The sequence below is a fragment of the Rana temporaria genome, chromosome 4 (genome assembly GCF_905171775.1).
Source record: "Rana temporaria chromosome 4, aRanTem1.1, whole genome shotgun sequence".
Lineage (NCBI taxonomy): Eukaryota > Metazoa > Chordata > Amphibia > Anura > Ranidae > Rana > Rana temporaria.
The window spans coordinates 262,848,887-262,868,455 of record NC_053492.1 but is presented as its reverse complement, the minus strand read 5'-3'; the positions used below and the strand labels follow the sequence as shown (position 1 = coordinate 262,868,455).

Here is a 19,569-nt window from a genome sequence, read left to right as displayed (position 1 = left end):
TTTTTCAGAAAATAAAAATGTAAATTTTGCCAATTTGTTTCATGTTAATGGCCCTTTACTGAAGTCAATGGAGAAAAGTGTTGTTTTGCACTAATGACGTTAAAATAGATTCTCATACAATAATTGTGCTGTGCAGCGAATAATGTGGGTGTGCTGCTGCTTGCAAATAGGCTTTTGTTCACTGTTTAAGAAAAACATGGTCGGAGAACACAAAAACAAAACTCTTGGAAAAACAGAGGGGGTGTTAACTTGTTTATAGTTGCTGGGCACTTACATGGTCACAGAGTTCCTCAAATGTGCAGTCAGCAATGGATCCACAGGCTTTGCTCAGCTTCAGCTCCCTGCCCTGCACTTTCAGAATCCTTGGTCTTGTTACTATGGAAACAGGAACAAAAGCTCAGTCTTGTCTGGATAATTACCCTAAAATTCATCCCTTACAGCTAGGAAATGCAAAGCTTGATGAATAATAGCACATGATTCAACACATAAATTAGACAAAATGCTGATACAATGACTGCCACTTGAGTGTGGCATCAACCCATAGACAGCAATGGAACTTATTAATTGGTCAGTGGAGATTGGGCATTGTGTTTTAAATGCGTTCTTTTTCAAGAGAAATTAACTTACGTACCATCATTTTGTTTCTGAGCCAGCTCATCAAACAACTTATCCATGACAGCCTCCACATCAGCTTCACTTGTGCTACAGAGAAAAGAAGAATAGCATGTGAAATTAATAACACTCAAAGCCAGCATCTAACAGCTGCCTTGGACTGCTTAGCTTCCTGTCCATACACCTATACATGTATATTCAAAGGGAAAAGGATGTCATGTTCTAAACACAAACATTACATTTACAATGCACTTCAAAAGTGGGAATATTAACTTGCAGGCAGATGATTTGGCCTTATTTGCATACACTGAAAGGCTCATGTGATTCCGACAGCTTCTCGTAATGAGGCAACACAAGCACAACAAAGCTCTTAATACTATGTGTACACAAAGGGAGAGTAAGCTACTGGCTTTCTCTTGAATGCAAAGCAAAAGTAAACACACCAGACTAGTGAAAGTCTTTTATTCATTTGTGTGATGGACTCATCTTGGTGTATAGTGAAGATATGGCCAGTCACTCACAATAGATATTGTTCTTTTATTATGTGCCTGCGATGAAAGATTTTAAGGATTATAAGTAAATCACAGCTACGCATCATAGGTCTCGATCAGTAGAGGCTGGTACACACAGGCAGTTTTTTTTATTTAACCCAGCAGGCTGAACAAAATACAAACCTAAGGAGCTCCCTGCTGAGCTAGTGTAATTCTGACAGGGAGACTGCACCCCCCTGCCAGAACACAGAGGTCAGCACAGGCAGCATGCCGATTGGCTGCTCGTTTTCTAGCACGCCCGTCCGACAGAAGCTGGACAGGCTGCATGCACACTGGCCGATATTTCCAGATAAAAAACAAAAGTCCTTGCTTCTGAAAAAAAGTGCACAATTCACATCCCCTCCCCTGTGTTTTGATTAAATGTTTTCAAAATATGGGGTGAGTCACAGTTCAGTGCCATGAGAAAATGCAACAGCCATCAGAATATACATAGAGCTGGAGGGAAGAGGGGAGGGGGATGTGAATTGAGCACTTTTTACAGAAGCTGTGTATGTCTGCAAGCAGTGCACGAGATATGTAAATAACCTGTCACTCAAGCAAGGACTTTGGTTTTTATCTGGAAGTCAGTTTTATTTCCCTGAACTATAAAAAAAAGAGGATTGCTCAGAGCTGGATTAACTCTGTGTGGTAAGACTGGGCACAGAAATCTTATTCTCTACATTGTGACATCAAAAAAGTGGTTTACATCCACTTTAAGATAAAAAGCCTTCTGTGTGCAACAGCCCCCCTAATACCTACCTGAGGTCTAGCTAGATCCAGCAATGTTGCAGGGGTGTCTCAGCTGCCCAGGACTCCCCTCCTCATTGGCTAAGACAGCAATGTGGCGCCATTGGCTCCAGCTGCTGTCAAAGTCAATCAGCCAATGAAGAGAGAAAGGAGGCAGGGCCGGGCTGCGGCTCTGTGCCTGAATGGCTTGGCTCCGATGCCCCTATAGCATACTGCTTGCTGTGGAGGCACTCAACAGGAGGGAGGGGCCAGGAGCACCAAAGAGGGACCCGAGAAGAGGAGGATTTGGGCTGCTGTGTGCAAAACCGCTGAACAGAGCAGGTAAGTATATCATTTTTGTTATTTTTAACAAAAAAAAAAAAACAAGACTTTACAATCACTTTAAGACAAATGACAATAAGTAAAGTTCAAAAACTTAACACCGGAAGCAAACGATTGCTTGGCGGGAGGGATTCCCCTGTCAGCACCCGTGGTTGCAGTAAATAAATTCACACCATCTATGGCCAGCATAAGGAGTGTCTTCATAGGGCTAACTGATAACAGCTAATAAGCAACCAAAGACAATTTTTGAATTGTTAGGCAAGGGTGCAGTCTACATACCTTGCATAGATCAGCACAATGGACAAAGTCATATCATAAGCAGAAGGTAAAAGTAGGCAGCTAACAGGTGTGTAGTAGCAGACAGGATTCACGGAACAGAAAAATTAAGCTCACAAAGATGAACGTGAACATTTGCTCATGCTCAATCCCACTGCACAGAGCAGTGCTAGTGCTCAACCCCACTGCACAGAGCACTGCTAGTGCTCAACCCCACTGCACAGAGCAGTGCTAGTGCTCAATCCCACTGCTAGTGAGTAATACTGTACATATGTCTGTAGTACACCAATAGAACCAATAGTGAACCAATAGATTGCACAGGTTCACACCTATGGCAAACACCTCCAGAAACAAAGGGGATAGAATGTCTACAGGCAATCCTGTCAGCAGGATACAGACAACCAGCTTACCAAGGGAAATTAATCGCATATTCTATACTACCAATTTCTTAAAGGCTAACTAAACACAAGAACAAAAACAAAAATATAATATTTTGCAGCTCACCAGTTCTTAGATGTGGTTGGTTGCATCGGTTTTCTTTTTTCAGGCTAAGAACATTTTGAGAAGTACAGAACATATCTGTTGATCTTGCCAGAAATGCTGCGTCTTTGTAACAAACTGAACAGGAAGTAAAAATGAATCTAAGATCACTAATCTGCACCCTCTACGTAATGTAAGCGTAGAGACATAAAAGTGTATGTTTCACAAAAACGCGAGGTGAAAAAGTGAAAAAAGCCTGAAAAGAGGAAACAAATGCAGCCATAACATTCAGGGACCGGTCAGCTGAAATATATAACATTTTAGCCTTTGGGTTCAGATATGTAGATACATAGAGGAAAGGCAAATACCAGATGTACTAATCCCGCAGAGCCCTGATGCCCAACCTATGGCCCTTTGGCACTTTTTGTGCATCCCTCAGGGTCCCTGCAGACATGAAGCTGTGTTTGCCTATTGCCCTGCTATAGTAGTGGTTTGTATCAGGTTCATGTAATATATCTACAGTCTATGACTCTCTCCTGAAGCATATCCCCAGTCTCCAACAACTTCTATAGCATGTCCGCAGTCTCTGACCATCTCTTGCACAGTGTCCGCAGTCTCTGACCATGTCCTGTACCATGCCTATAGTCTTTGACTATATCCTGTTCTGTATCCTGTATATCCATGTCTCTGCTGACATTAAATATTCACTGAATTTTATCCTTTATCCTTTGGGATATCCCTTGGTATTTCAGGGATCCCACTTGAGGCCCCTGACATTAAGAAATTTGCCCCCCACTGCCTTAGAAACACCAGAGCATTCTCTTCTAGTGCAGATGTCTCCAAAGTATGAGCACAAGGGCCACAACATATATTTTACATATATTAACAGACTGAAAAAAAAATCATTTTTATAAACAAATGAAGACATTTTAAATCAATAAATATGTTTTATATTAAACTTTGTTATAATCAACATGATGCGATTTGGAAATAACAGAGAAAGAACCTTAGTAAAACAAAGCACACATATTCCAAATACACTTGAGCCATTTATAGGTCATATAAAAATAAATTCAGTATACAGCTTTTTCATCAGTCTTCTTTATATTTCCCATCAGGAGCCTCCCATATCTCAGAGTCCACTTTAGAGACCCTCCTTACATCAGGGTCCTCATTTTATTAGAGTCCACCACTATATCAGGTTCCCCCCCCATCAGAGTTCCTCTTACATCAGTGTCCACATCAGAGTCCTACCATAAATCTGGATCCCAGTTAGAGTCCCTCCATATATTAGTATTCCCATCAGAACTCCCCTTAAATTGGGGTCCTCATTAGACTTCGTTCTTGCATCAGTGTCCCCATCAGAATCCCCCGTTACATCAAGGACCCCATCACGGTCCCTCCTTACATCAGGGTCCTCATCAAAGTCTCACTTTACATCAGTGTATCCATCAGCTGCCCCCATATAATCCTATGTCATAAGGGGGCAGGAGTCAAAGGATGATGAACAGCGGACCCCAGATTCTAGCCTCACCCGCGTGAATGAGTAAGGGTACATAGTACCTCTACTCATTCACAAAAAAAAGGCTAGTGTAAATAAACGCACAAAAAAAAATGCCCCCCAATGTAGATCCATCGTCAATCACGTCGTCCAGTGATTTATGTCCACATCAATGATGATGAAAGGCGGATGCTGACCCCCAGGAAAAAAAAAAAAACGTCACCTGCCCAACCCAACCGCTCCCGTAGTGCAACAACATTCCCGTTTCTCCCTGCAGCTAAAGGGTTCTCCCTGTCGCTTTGTTTCCTTTAGCGGCAGGGAGAACTGGGAATGTTGTTGCGCTACAGGAGTGGTTGGGTTGGGCAGTTGGCTTTTTTTTCCCTGCGGGTCAGCGTCCGTCGTTCATCATCATTGATGTGGACATAAATCACTGGACGATGTGATTGATGATGGATCTATATTAGGGGGCTTTTTTTTGTGTTTATTTACACTAGCCTTTTTTTTGTGAATGAGTAGGGGTACTATGTACCCTAAACTCATTCACGTGAGTGAGGCTAGGATCTGGGGGCACCCAATTGTTAAGGGGGGCTTCCAGATTCTGATAAATCACCCCCCCCCCCCACATCCACTGGGCCAGGGTTGGGGAAAGAGGCTCTTGCCCTTATTAACATGGTGACAATGTGCTTTGCCTCATGTTGAGGGCATGTGGCCTGGTATGGTTCAGGAGGGGGAGCGTACACTCGCCCCCTCCTTTCCTGGCCTGCCAGGCTACATGCTCGGATAAGGGTCTGGTATGGATTTCAGAGGGGCCCCATGCCATTTTTTATTTTATTTTTATATTCTGTTGTCTGCAAGCAATTCCTCGCTGACAGCAGGGATGAGTCATGGGTGTGGGGTGTCAGTGAGTGCCGGCTACTTAACAACCAATGACTGACACCAGGAATAAGTTACTGTTTTTTAAAATGGATGTAAACCCACTCTCATCATTTCTAAACTACTGCCATAGTGCTTATCTATAAGGATATAGATGCCTCCTGCATGTATCCTTAGCTGTCAAATCTCTCCCCTCTGTCTGTTATAAGAACTGGAAAACTGCAGATTCTGTGGGTGGATCTGTTGTCTGGAGCTCTGTGGGTGAAGTCGTGATGTCAGTAGACTCCCCGCCCACCTCTAAACTCCCCTTGTCAACATGCATTTTTTCCTATGTATTCCTTACACGAAATTCTGCTATGATCACTAACATCCAGTCAAAATTCAGAAAAGTAACCACATGACTTCAGAAAGAGTGGGGGTGGGAATTGAAAAATAGCGGACCAATTAGCGGACCTCCAGCTGTTGCAGAACTACAATTCCCATGAGGCATAGCAAGACTCTGACAGCCACAAGCATGACACCAGAGTCAGAAGCATGATGGGACTTGTAGTTTTGCAACAGCTGGAGGTCCGCTAATTGCATATCCCTGCTCTACATTGTGACATAAAAAAAAAATACAAAGGCCCGGATTTACGTAGAACTTACGCCGACGTATCTCGAGATACGCCGCGTAAGTGTAAATGTGCGCTGTCGTATCTGTGCGCTTTGCCAACAAAGCAAGATACGCCTGAAAATAGGCTTCTTCCGACCGACATAACTTGACTACGCCGGCGTATCGTGGGCGCATATTTACGCTGGAGGCATATGGGAATTTCGATTCCAATATGCAAATGAGGGAAATACAGCGATTCACAAACATAGTTGCGCCCGGCGCATCAGATACGCGGTTTGCGTAAGTTGTACGTCCGGCGTAAAGTTATTCCTCATATAGGAGGCGCAAGTCATGCAAAGGTATAAACCAGGGAACACAGCCGTCGGATTTTACGTCGTTTACGTAGTACGTGAATAGGGCAGTTGAAGAATAAAGGGGTAGTGCTGCGCTGTGAATAGGGAGTGGGATAACGTGCAGAGGAAGTGTAGCCAATCCTTATATATGGAAAAAAATGGAAAAAATGGAAAATATAGTCTGGCTACTAATCATGAGTAGCAATAATAAAAAATGATACTGGTATACCATACAAATAAATATCATCAAAATAAACGTGCTACAATGCAGCCAAAGCTAGCTGAAGAAATGTGAAATACAGAGTGACAGTGCTGGTGTCATATAGTGAAATAAATAATAACAAACGTACTGATACACAATAAAGTGTACAGCGTGCGAAGCACACCAGTGACTGTAATAAACTAGGTTAAATGTCCATGCAGCAGATAAGTATAAACATAGCAGCAGGCAAAATCCAAAATAAAAGTGCTGGTGTAGATGCCAAAGTGACGTGACAAAAGGGGTTGATTTCCGGTGTTTTCTTCAGTGTAAGTGAGGATGTCCCTTTACCTTACTGCTGTAAGGTAACAGCATAAAAACCCAGGTACACTTTTCTGGTCTTATCCACATAAGGTGTCATCAAAATGGACTGTAATTGGAAAAAAATAGATCCCTCTCGGTAGTCACGTCCAAACCGTGACAGTGACTCGCACCCAGGGAGATGAAAGTGCCAATAGTGCAGTATCGTTTTAAAATTGGGTTTATTCAAACAAAATAATACACTAGGTACTCACATTGTTGTGATAAAAACAGGCATATAAAAACAGGGCGTTCGCCAACGTCACCTCCGGTACCTCTTGGTGGACTCTATGTAATACTCTGGAGGCCCATAGGAATGCATTGCTGTTTGTTTTTCACCAATCAACTTTTACAGAATGCTTTAAAATTACAAATAGTTTATGGGTTTGCAGGTGGTGGTGTAATTTTGTAGGGAAAACAATTCTTGCCACACGTTAGATCCATTAATTCAGTTAAACATATGAATACTACAGTGTACCTGACAACATGCATCTCTTTATTGCTCACATAGGTAGCCACTGAGTGTAAGCCACTAAAAGATGATAAATGCTTGCATGTTAGAGTCATAAAGTAAACAAATGAATGTACCATAGCTATATCTCAAATGAGCCAACTGGGCATGTTCACCCCCCTCTTGCCCAGGCCAATTTTCAGCTTTCAGATGGCCAAATACAGTATAGCACTTTGAATGACAATTGCATGGTCATGTTACACTGTACCCAAACAACATTTTTATAAATTGTATTGAGATAGATAGAGCTTTCGTTTGGTGGCATTTAATCACTACGTTTTTTTTTTTTTTTGCTAAACAAATAAAAAAAAACAAAAAAATTGAAAAAAAAAAAATGTTTTTCTTAGGCCTGGTACACACGATAGGATTGATCCGCGGATACGGTCCGCCGGACCGTATCCGCGGATAAATCCTCTGCGGATTTTAATCCGATGGAGTGTACACACCATCGGATCGAAATCCGCGCCGAATTCCCATCGCGGTGACGTGTCGCGCCGTCGCCGCGATGATGACGCGGCGACGTGTGCGACGCTGTCATATAAGGATATCCACGCATGCGTCGAATCATTACGACGCATGCGAGGGATGGGTTCGGACGGATCGATCCGGTGAGTCTGTACAGACCACCGGATCGATCCGCTGGTGCCGATTCCAGCGGATAGATTTGTAAGCATGTCTACAAATTTTTATCTGCTGGAAATCGGAAATATCCGCGGATAAATATCCGCTGGAACGTACACACCAGGGGATCTATCCGCTGAAACCGATCCGCTGAGATTTTTCAGCGGATGGATCCTCTCGTGTGTACGGGGCCTTAGTTTCTGTTATAACATTTTGTAAATGTATTTCCTTCAATGATGGGCACTTCTAGGCTGCACTGATGAGGCTGCACTGATAGGCGACAATGATAGGCATCACTGATAGGCACTGACAGGAAAAACCTGATTGGCAACACTGGTGGGCACTAATTGGCGCTGCCCTGATGATCAGTGCCCTGATTATCAGTGTAGATCCCCTTGTGGGGATTGCCGCTTAATGGTTCTCCTCTCCTCATGCGCAGTCAGAGTGAGGAGACATTTTGTTTACATTGATTAGACACAGCTGGTCACATGGTAAAGAGTTGCTGTGATTGGCTTTTTACCCCGATCTGTGATCAACTGTGTCCAAAGGACACAGCGATCAAAGATCCCTATAGATGCACGCCGCAAGGAGAAGCAATATCACGGGAGGACGTCAATAGACGCCCTTCTATAAATGTGTGACTGTACTGTTGCCGTCATTCGGCTAAAGCGCGGTCATGAAGAGGTTAATGCCAGATGCATTTGACCCACAGTTGACCTCTTCTGACCTGCTTGAAGCATGTTTTACATTTCCATAGACTTGTATGGGAATGCAAAACTTGTTTGAAGTGAACAAAAGCCCTTTGACCACAGGCCTCGAACGCATCTGTCGAAAATAGCCTATATTTGGAGGGAATGGCCATATACAATATAACAAACTATAAACATTTACCAAGCAAATGAAATGTAGAGAACAGAAAAGAGTTATACTTACAGGAAGTATATTTTACCAGCTGCAGCGAGTAACCGTTTCCGATAGTCTATACCAGAGTCCAGCTGAACAGTGTTACAGTATGTCTGCAAGACCAAATGTTATACTTTATATGCTATACAAAGCTAAAAAATCAACAGCAAAAGCACAACAAATTCAAATTAATCATGGGCAGGTTTTACAACAGTCTTCTTTTAAAGAATACAAAACAAAATGTCTGTGCTGCCTAGGGGTGCAACCAGTGGCGGAACTACCGCCATAGCGACCCACGCGGGCGCTATGGGGCCCGCAGCTGAGTGAGGATCAGGGGGGCTCGGTAAGGATAAGAGCGCCGCCGGCGCCGACTCACTGGCTGCCAAGTGCGCTCCTGGCTCCCTTTCCTCTGTCCTCAGTGTCCTGTGCTTTTCCTCGCGCCCCCCCCCCCATCATGGAGGAGAGTTGGTTCATTCCCCTGCGTGTGACGTCACGCCGGCGGCCGGTCTCCTGTTTACATAATCGCATCACTCCCCCCTTCCTCCCCCTCCCCACACCTTATTCATAGCTTCACACAAGCCTGCCTGTCAGCGCTGCAGGTCCGGGCAAAGTTTGTGACTTGTCAAGTTACAAAGCAGGTGATTGGTTGCTAGAGACAATGGGGCAGTCCCAGCAACCTTTAACTTGAAAAGTCACGCCCTTTGTCTGGACCTGCCATGCGGTGCTTCCTGGCTGTGAATAAGGTAGGACAGTGTGGAGAGGGGGAGGAAGGGGGGAATGCTGCGTTAATGAAAGGGACAGGCTGACTCCGCAAAGGACTGTGATGGATGGAGTCTGTAATGGGGGGGGGGGGGATGTCTGAGATGGAGTGGGATCTGTGGTGGAGTGGGGTCTGATAGGGGGATCTGTAATGGAGTGGGGTCTAATGGGGAAGATCTGTGGTGAAGGGGGGTCTGATGGGAGGGAGCTGTGGTAAAGCGGGGTCTGTAATGGGGTGGATATTTGATGGAGTGGGGTCTTATGGGGGGGATCTGTGGTTGAGTGGGGTCCGTAATGGGGGTGGATCTGTGATGGAGTAGTGTCTGATGGGGGGGGGATCTGTGGTGGAGTGGGGGTCTGTGATGGAGTGGGGTCTGATGGGGGGAATCTGTGGTGGAGTGGGGTCTGTAATGGGGATGGATCTGTGGTGGAGTGGGGTCTGTAATGGGGATGGATCTGTGATGGAGTGGGGTCTGTAATGGGGATGGATCTGTGATGGAGTGGGGTCTGTAATGGGGATGGATCTGTGGTGGAGTGGGGTCTGTAATGGGGATGGATCTGTGGTGGAGTGGGGTCTGTAATGGGGATGGATCTGTGGTGGAGTGGGGTCTGTTATGGGGATGGATCTGTGGTGGAGTGGGGGTCTGTAATGGGGATGGATCTGTGATGGAGTGGGGTCTGATAGGGGGGATCTGTGGTGAAGTGGGGTCTGTAACGGGGGCGGATCTGTGATGAGGGGGGGGGGGGGAAATCTGTGATGGAGTGGGGTCTGTAATGGGGATGGATCTGTGGTGGAGTGGGGTCTGTAATGGGGATGGATCTGTGGTGGAGTGGGGTCTGTAATGGGGATGGATCTGTGATGGAGTGGGGTCTGTAATGGGGATGGATCTGTGGTGGAGTGGGGTCTGTAATGGGGATGGATCTGTGGTGGAGTGGGGTCTGTAATGGGGATGGATCTGTGGTGGAGTGGGGTCTGTAATGGGGATGGATCTGTGGTGGAGTGGGGTCTGTAATGGGGATGGATCTGTGATGGAGTGGGGTCTGTAATGGGGATGGATCTGTGATGGAGTGGGGTCTGATAGGGGGGATCTGTGGTGAAGTGGGGTCTGTAATGGGGGCGGATCTGTGATGGGGGGGGGGGGAATCTGTGGTGGAGTGGGGTCTGTAATGGGGATGGATCTGTGGTGGAGTGGGGTCTGTAATGGGGATGGATCTGTGGTGGAGTGGGGTCTGTAATGGGGATGGATCTGTGGTGGAGTGGGGTCTGTAATGGGGATGGATCTGTGGTGGAGTGGGGTCTGATGGGGGGGGGGGGATCTGTGGTGGAGTGGGGGTCTGTGGTGGAGTGGGGTCTGTAATGGGGATGGATCTGTGGTGGAGTGGGGGGTCTGTGGTGGAGTGGGGTCTTAATGGGGATGGATCTGTGGTGGAGTGGGGGTCTGTAATGGGGATGGATCTGTGATGGAGTGGGGTCTGATAGGGGGGATCTGTGGTGAAGTGGGGTCTGTAACGGGGGCGGATCTGTGATGAGGGGGGGGGGAAATCTGTGATGGAGTGGGGTCTGTAATGGGGATGGATCTGTGGTGGAGTGGGGTCTGTAATGGGGATGGATCTGTGATGGAGTGGGGTCTGTAATGGGGATGGATCTGTGGTGGAGTGGGGTCTGTAATGGGGATGGATCTGTGGTGGAGTGGGGTCTGTAATGGGGATGGATCTGTGGTGGAGTGGGGTCTGTAATGGGGATGGATCTGTGATGGAGTGGGGGTCTGTAATGGGGATGGATCTGTGGTGGAGTGGGGGTCTGTGGTGGAGTGGGGTCTGTAATGGGGATGGATCTGTGATGGAGTGGGGGTCTGTAATGGGGATGGATCTGTGGTGGAGTGGGGTCTGTGGTGGAGTGGGGTCTGTAATGGGGATGGATCTGTGATGGAGTGGGGTCTGATAGGGGGGATCTGTGGTGAAGTGGGGTCTGTAATGGGGGCGGATCTGTGATGAGGGGGGGGGGGGGGAAATCTGTGATGGAGTGGGGTCTGTAATGGGGATGGATCTGTGGTGGAGTGGGGTCTGTAATGGGGATGGATCTGTGATGGAGTGGGGTCTGTAATGGGGATGGATCTGTGGTGGAGTGGGGTCTGTGGTGGAGTGGGGTCTGTAATGGGGATGGATCTGTGATGGAGTGGGGTCTGATAGGGGGGATCTGTGGTGAAGTGGGGTCTGTAATGGGGACGGATCTGTGATGAGGGGGGGGGGGAATCTGTGATGGAGTGGGGTCTGTAATGGGGATGGATCTGTGGTGGAGTGGGGTCTGTAATGGGGATGGATCTGTGGTGGAGTGGGGTCTGTAATGGGGATGGATCTGTGGTGGAGTGGGGTCTGTAATGGGGATGGATCTGTGGTGGAGTGGGGTCTGATGGGGGGGGGGCCAGTCTGTATTGGGCACAGGCGGGCCAGGCTGTATTGGGCACGGGCAACGCTGTATGGGGCACAGGTCACGCTGCATGGGGCACAGGTCACGCTGCATTGACACTAGGGCGGCTCTGGGGGGCCCCATACAACATTTTGCTATGGGGCCCTGTGATTTCTAGTTACGCCCCTGGGTGCAACGGATCGTCATTGATCCGTGATCTGAACAGATTGAGCCCATAGGAAAGGCCGCGGCTTCGGCCTAGCTCCGGAGCGGCGGCCATCTTGGTACACCTGGCGGCGGTCTAGGTGAGCTCCCCAGAGCTGCGCGCTGACGGGGGAGATGTGGACATGACAGTGGGGAAGATGGACACGTGGACATTACAGTGGGAGGAGATGGACATGTGGACATTACAGTGGGCAGAGATGGACATGTGGACATTACAGTGGGGGGAGATGTGGACATTACAGTGGGGGGAGATGTGGACATTACAGTGGGGGGAGATGTGGACATTACAGGGGGGGGGAGATGTGGACATTACAGTGGGGGGGAGATGTGGACATTACAGTGGGGGGGAGATGTGGACATTACAGTGGGGGGAGATGTGGACATTACAGTGGGGGAGATGTGGACATTACAGTGGGGGGAGATGTGGACATTACAGTGGGGGGAGATGTGGACATTACAGTGGGGGAGATGTGGACATTACAGTGGGGGACATGTGGACATTACAGTGGGAGGAGATGGACATGTGGACATTACAGTGGGCAGAGATGGACATGTGGACATTACAGTGGGGGGAGATGTGGACATTACAGTGGGGGAGATGTGGACATTACAGTGGGGGAGATGTGGACATTACAGTGGGGGGAGATGTGGACATTACAGTGGGGGGGAGATGTGGACATTACAGTGGGGGGGGAGATGTGGACATTACTGGGGGGGGGGAGATGTGGACATTACAGGGGGGGGGAGATGTGGACATTACAGGGGGGGGATGTGGACATTACAGTGGGGGGAATTGTGGACATTACAGTGGGGACTATATATGGTGGTGATCCGAAAAATTATCTGATCCATGACTCTGATCCGATCTCAACCGTGAATTTTTTCATCCGTTGTACCCCTAGTGCTGCCTTAACGTTAATTGATTTACAGCACTTTTTTCTTTGCATTACCATGCCTCATTACTTTGTGAAATCATAATTCCTCCCATCATGTATCAATGGGTTCTTCACTTTTTTTCATCCAGTGCTATCAGTGGCTGTTTTCTGTACAATTATGTACACAAATGGTCTACAGAACAACCCCGAAAAGGTAATTTCCTGCTTGTGTGATTGCCTCATTGATTTTCCCAGAAATCTGCCCTAAGATACAAATCAGATTTTGGGCACCCTCGCATTTAACAAACATTTCAGTTTTGGTGAGATACTTCCAAAGGGAAAATCACATCTAAAGGGATTCAAACTCTGTCACTTTTCTCATTAGAACCCTGTAAGTACAGCAGCGGATCACTATTCAGGTTCACTTTGCACATGAACACACATGAACAGCCATTTCTTCAGAATAAACATAAGCAAACTACAACAAAGTTTATTAAAATCCCTGGAATGAACATAAATCACCCAGAGAGAAATGTTTTTCTCAGCAAAAGTGGAGTTACTCTTTAGGAAACATGGATGATGTATGTTTCTGACACTCAATAGAACTGAGGTGCTTGGATGAGTGGTTAAACCTATTTATTGTATTATCTGCACCATAAGACGCATTTCCCCCCCCAGAAATATGGGGGAAATAGTCTCTGCGTCTTATGGAGCAAATGTATGCTAGGCACCGCCCCCCAGCCACCAATGGCAACACTCCCCGCCCCCACCGCCGCAAGTGAGGCAGGAGAGCGGAGGACAGACATCTGAAGCCCCTTTAAAGCGTCGGACGATCTCCCGGCTGGGCCTGACATTGTTGCCGAGACAGAAGTCAGAGCATTCGGCCGCTTGGGCTGCTCTGTCTTCTGTCAAGAGCATGGAATGACATGGGGTAAGGCTGTGTTAAGCCACTAGCAAGGCTGTGTTTTTGGCAATGGTCAGGCTGCGGTTATGGCAATGGTCGGGGCTGCGGTTATGGCAATAGTCAGGCTGCATTTATGGCAATGGTCAGGCTGCATTTATGGCAATGGTCAGGCTGCATTTATGGCAATGGTTAGGCCAGGGCACGACAAAGTCCGGGCGCCAGGTCGCAATTGCAACTAAAATGAGAGACCTGGCGCCTTGGGAAGGAAGCATAGGCCTGCAGAAGGCCACGGCCTCAATTACCTGCTGGCGCGGCCTGGCGTGATCGTGCGGCGGGGGAGGTGGGGGCGCACGGAGACACAGGATACACCATCCTGTGTCTCCGTGCACCCCCACCGCGCGATCGCGTCGGCCCGTTGAGGCCGCGGCTTTGTAGCGTTCTGCAGGTCTATGCTTATTTCTGTGGTCTGGCGCCATCTTGTGGTGGCCGTTGGCATGAAAAGACTAATGGAGCTTCCCCTGTGTTTTCACTGCCATCTCCTTTCCTCTAATTAGAACCCCCAAACATTATATATATTTTTTATTCTAACACCCTACAGAATAAACTGGCGGGCGTTGCAATATTTTCGGTCACGCCATATTTGCACAGCGGTCTTACAAGCGCACTTTTTTGGGAAAAAATACACTTTTTTTAATTAAAAAATAAAACAGTAAAGTTAGCCCAATTTTTTTTTATATTGTGAAAGATAATGTTACGCCGAGTAAATTGATACGCAACATGTCACGCTTCAAAATTGCATCCGCTCGTGGAATGGCGACAAACTTTTACCCTTTAAAATCTCCATAGGCGACGTTTAAAAAATATTTTGAGTTACAGAGGAGGTCTAGGGCTAGAATTATTTCTCTCGCTCTACCAACATGTGTGGTTTGAACACCACTTTCATATGCCGGCGCTATGCACGTATGCGTTCACTTCTGCGCGCGAACTTGGCGGGACGGGGCGCATTTCTGGCTCCTAACTTTTTTAGCTGGCTCCTAGATACCAAGCAAATTTGTCAAACCCTGGGTCAGGCTGCGTTTTTATGGCAATGGTCAGGCTGCGTTTATGGCAATGGTCAGGCTGCGTTTATGGCAATGGTCAGGCTGCGTTTATGGAAATGGTCAGGCTGTGTTTATGGAAATGGTCAGGCTGCGTTTAAGGCAATAGTAAGGCTGCATTTCTTTGGTACTGGTAAATATTTTAGGACACCATTTGGTTCAGAATATTTTTTTTCTTGTTTTCCTCCTCTAAAATCTTGGTGCGTCTTATGGAGCGAAAAATACGGTATAATACAAAACAAGTTACCGTAATTTAAAAGTGACTGACTACTACTATACATTTTCAAAGACCTAGATAAATGAAAACCTTCACAGATAAAAATATGTCATGTATCCAACAGCAAAGCTACCCGAGAACCTGAATGGGACTATAATAATTTTGTACAAATTCTTGCAAACAGTTGATACTTGTCAGCTGCAATCCCCTCTTAGTGGGTAACCTGCAGATCCTCCAACATCTTGTGCAGGACACTAGTCTGTATTAGCTGACCATTGGAAATATACTGTGAGGCCTCGTACACACGCCCGAACATGTCTGCTGAAACTGGTCTGCGGACCAGTTTCCGCGGACATGTCCGACCGTGTGTATGGTCTAGCGGACAGGTTTCCTGGCCTAGCGGACAGGTTTCCAGCGGACAAAAGTTTCTTAGCATGCTAAGAAACTTGTCCGGTGGAAACCTGTCCGTCGGACATGTCCGATGGTTAGTACGACTCATCGGACATGTCCGCTGGTTATGACGTATAACCAGTGGCCCGAAATCCCGCGCATGTGTCGAATTGATTCGACGCATGCGTGGAAGCATTGAACTTCCGTGTTAGAGAACGTTGGTGACGTCACCGCGTTCTCTGTCCGCGGGGATTTTGGTCTGATGGTGTGTACACACATCAGACCAAAAGATCCCAGCAGACATGTCCGATGAAAACGGTCCGCGGACCGTTTTCATCGGACATGTCTGCTCGTGTGTACAGGGCCTTACCGTATGGAAAATCTAAAGTGAGTGTAGTAAAACGTAAAAGCAAAATATCAGTGAGCACTGACTTACACTACCGCAGTGTTTAACTGTCTTACATGCTGCATTCAAAACCTGGTATTTGCCTGGAAACCTTTTTCTCACTAATACAGATGTAAAATTACTGCCAATTAAAAATAAAACCTACTTAAAAAATCAAAGACTCAAAACAAGATCTATATAGTCCAAATCAAAGAATCAAATGTGCACCCTCAAATTATATACTGTATATTCTGTGTAACATGTACACTAGGAATAAGATGAAGCTGAATCAGATTAAATAAAAAGAATGGCAAGGCATTCCCTAACTAAAAAAAGAAAACCCTCAAAATTACACCAACACTTACAGATTCTGTGGCTTACCATTATGCCAATTTAGAACCTCCCACTCTCTTCAATAAATAATGTCAAGGAATCCAGGTAGGAATTGGTCATGACCTCAGAGGTAATTGGCAATCATTCAAAAGAAACAAGACTTAAAATGATGTATCCTTTATTTGTCAGCTTGTCTGCTGATCAGTAGATTAATAAACCACAGGTCTTCTCTGCGACAGTTTTATGAATCAATGGTAATTACATTCTGACATCAAGAGAACTTGGTATCACTTCATCAACCTTTCTAACCTTCATGCAAGTATTAGCTGTAAATAGTTTCTAAAAGAATCTCCCAATAGAAAAGCAAAGCTTTCGTGTGTTGTTCTGTGCTGTGCTACAGCAGTGTCTGTATGTGACCCATATCTGAAGCACAATCATCTGTAATTATCCCATTTGCTATAATACTCTGACTCTTTCAAACACTGTTCAGTGTGACTTACGAACAAATGCTACCTAATTTTAATAGAAATATGTCAAACATAGGGGTCAGCCAGCAATGTAAATTCTTTAATGTATTCAACTGCTCAAATTTCTAGTTAGTATAAGCAAAAAAATACTCTGGTATCAATGTCAAGATAGAAATATCAGAGAGCCTTCTGTTGTGCAAAGATCGTTTTCTAGGGATATTATATGTGCATATATGTTGAACTGGCAGCAGTGGCATGCCCACACTCTTAGATTTTTTTACCCTACATCAACAGATTGCGGGTGTAACGTCACGCAGACCCTCAGGATAGCTGTCTGCTCATACCCTGTATGGGCAGGCAGTTACCTGGGAGCAGGAGTTGATTGGTTACTATTCACAGCTGGATCAGATTCTACCTCCGGCTAGGTTCACACTGCTGCGAATTCAAAAACGCGTTAAAATCGCGATTTTACCGCAATTTCGCGGCTGCGGTTTTGCCGCGATTTCGGCCGCAATTTAAGAGACATCTGTGCAGGGTTCAATGTAAATCGCGACCTGAAATCGCAAAAAGTAGTACAGGAACTACTTTTTGAAATCGCTGCAGCGCCGCAGATGCGGCGTCGCACCGATTAGGACGGTGCCATTGCCGACAATTGCTGGCAAATTCTGCCGATTTGAGATGCGATTTGACATGTGAAATCGCATCTCAAATCGTACCAAATCGTACCCAGTGTGAACCTGGGCTCCAGTTTAGCTTCACATTCCACAGAAAGCACAGGCCACTTTACAGAGCACAAACAAAATTACCCCCCTGTTCCTAATAAAAATCATCCCCTCAAGCCTACATCATCCAGTGTACAGATCTCCCTTAACATCCCTAAATCCCCCATCCAAGCCCACTCCTTCAGTACAGCCTCCTCTCCCCAACACAGACCCTTTGGTACACACTCCCTTCCCAGTACAGACTGACCCCCTCAACATAGACCCCTCAGTACAGACCAACTTCCCCAACACAGACCCCTCAATGCAGATGAACACTCCAGCAAAAAACCCTCAGCACAGCTCCCCCTAGTATAGACCACTCAGACCTGCTTTCCCCTCTCTGCAGTATAGACCACTCAGAGCCATTCCCCACCCCTCAACTTTACTCAAATGATCACAAAATTTGGGCAGGAAAGTAGAGTAATGGGCAGAGCAGGAAAGGGGACTTGCTCTCACTCCCAGCCCCAGCCCCAGCTGTAGCTTAAGCACCAGGTGCCGTCCCACAGGGGGTGCTGCGGCTGCCTGACAATTAACTTTTGTATTCCACAGCACTGCGGTGCAAAACAAAAAAAATACTGGCCCAGATTCTCAAAAGAGATACGACTGCGCATCTCCAGATACACCGTCGTATCTCTGCCTAGCGCCGTCGTATCTATGCGACTGATTCTTAGAATCAGTTACACATAGATATCCCTTAGATCCGACAGGCGTAAGTCTCTTACGCCGTCGGATCTTAACTGCAATTTTGTTTTGCCCGCTAGGTGGCGCTTCCGTCGATTTCCCCGCTGAGTATGCAAATTAGCTAGATACGCGAATTCCCGAACGTACGCGCGGCCGATGCAGTAAAGTTACAACGTTTACGTTAGGCTTTTCCCGGTGTAAAGTTGCCCCTGGGTCTATGAGGCGCAGCCAATGTTAAGTATGGCCGTCGTTCCCACGTCGAAAATTTTTAAATTTACGTTGTTTGCGTAAGCCGTCCGTGAATGGGGCTGGACGTCATTTAAGTTCACGACGAAACCAATGACATCCTTGCGACGTCATTTGGAGCAATGCACACTGGGATATTTTAGGGACGGTGCATGCACAGTTAGTTCGGCGCGGGGACGCGATTCATTTAAAAGAAACACGCCCCCTACCCGCCGAATTTGAATTCCGCCGGGTGATTTACGCTACGCCGCCGCAACTTTACAGGCAAGTGCTTTGTGAATAAAGCACTTGCCTGAAAAACTTGCGGCGGCGTAACGTAAATGAGATACGTTACGCCCGCACAGAGATACGCCGATCTCTGTGGATCTGCCCCACTGTTAGGTGCCTGAAGCACCACCTGCCACTGGCAGGTATTTTTTTGAGAGAATCTAAACCAGTGGTCTCCAAACTGTGACCCTTTTCTAACTAGCCCTTTGTTTAGCAAGTTTGCAGACCCCTGATCTAAGTAACACTACTTACATAGTTGGCGAGGTTGAAAAAAAGACAAGTCCATTGAGTCCAACCTGTGTGTGTGCTTTTATGTCAGTATTACATTGTATATCCCTGTATGTTAAGGTTGTTTAGGTGCCTATCTAGTTTTTTTTTAATTATCCATTTCCCTGCTGAAACCACTGCTTGTGGAAGAGAATTCCACATTCTTACCGCTCCCACAGAAAATAAACCTCTATGCAGTTTAAGGTTAAACCGCTTCTCTTCTAATTTTAGTGAATGGCGCATACCTTTTTTTTCTCCCTTTCACGGAAAAGTTTTATCCCTATTGTGGGGTCACCAGTAAGGTATTTGTATATTGAAATCATATCCCCTCAAGCGTCTCATCTCCAGAGAGAATAAGTTCCATGCTCATAATCTTTCCTCATAACTAAGGTCATCCAGTTCCTTCTCT

General features: G+C 46.4%; 1 protein-coding gene across 1 annotated transcript in view; it reads right to left on the bottom strand.

Annotated features, from left to right (window-relative positions):
- Positions 1-19,569, bottom strand: part of AFG1L (AFG1 like ATPase) — a 171,341-nt gene that overhangs the window by 18,169 nt on the left and 133,603 nt on the right. Inside the window, exons 8-10 of the mRNA XM_040350205.1 lie at positions 8,910-8,992; positions 632-702; positions 275-375 (exon numbers count right to left, since the gene is read on the bottom strand). Of these exons, the coding sequence (XP_040206139.1) occupies positions 275-375; positions 632-702; positions 8,910-8,992 (255 nt within the window). The remainder of the gene's footprint in view (positions 1-274; positions 376-631; positions 703-8,909; positions 8,993-19,569) is intronic.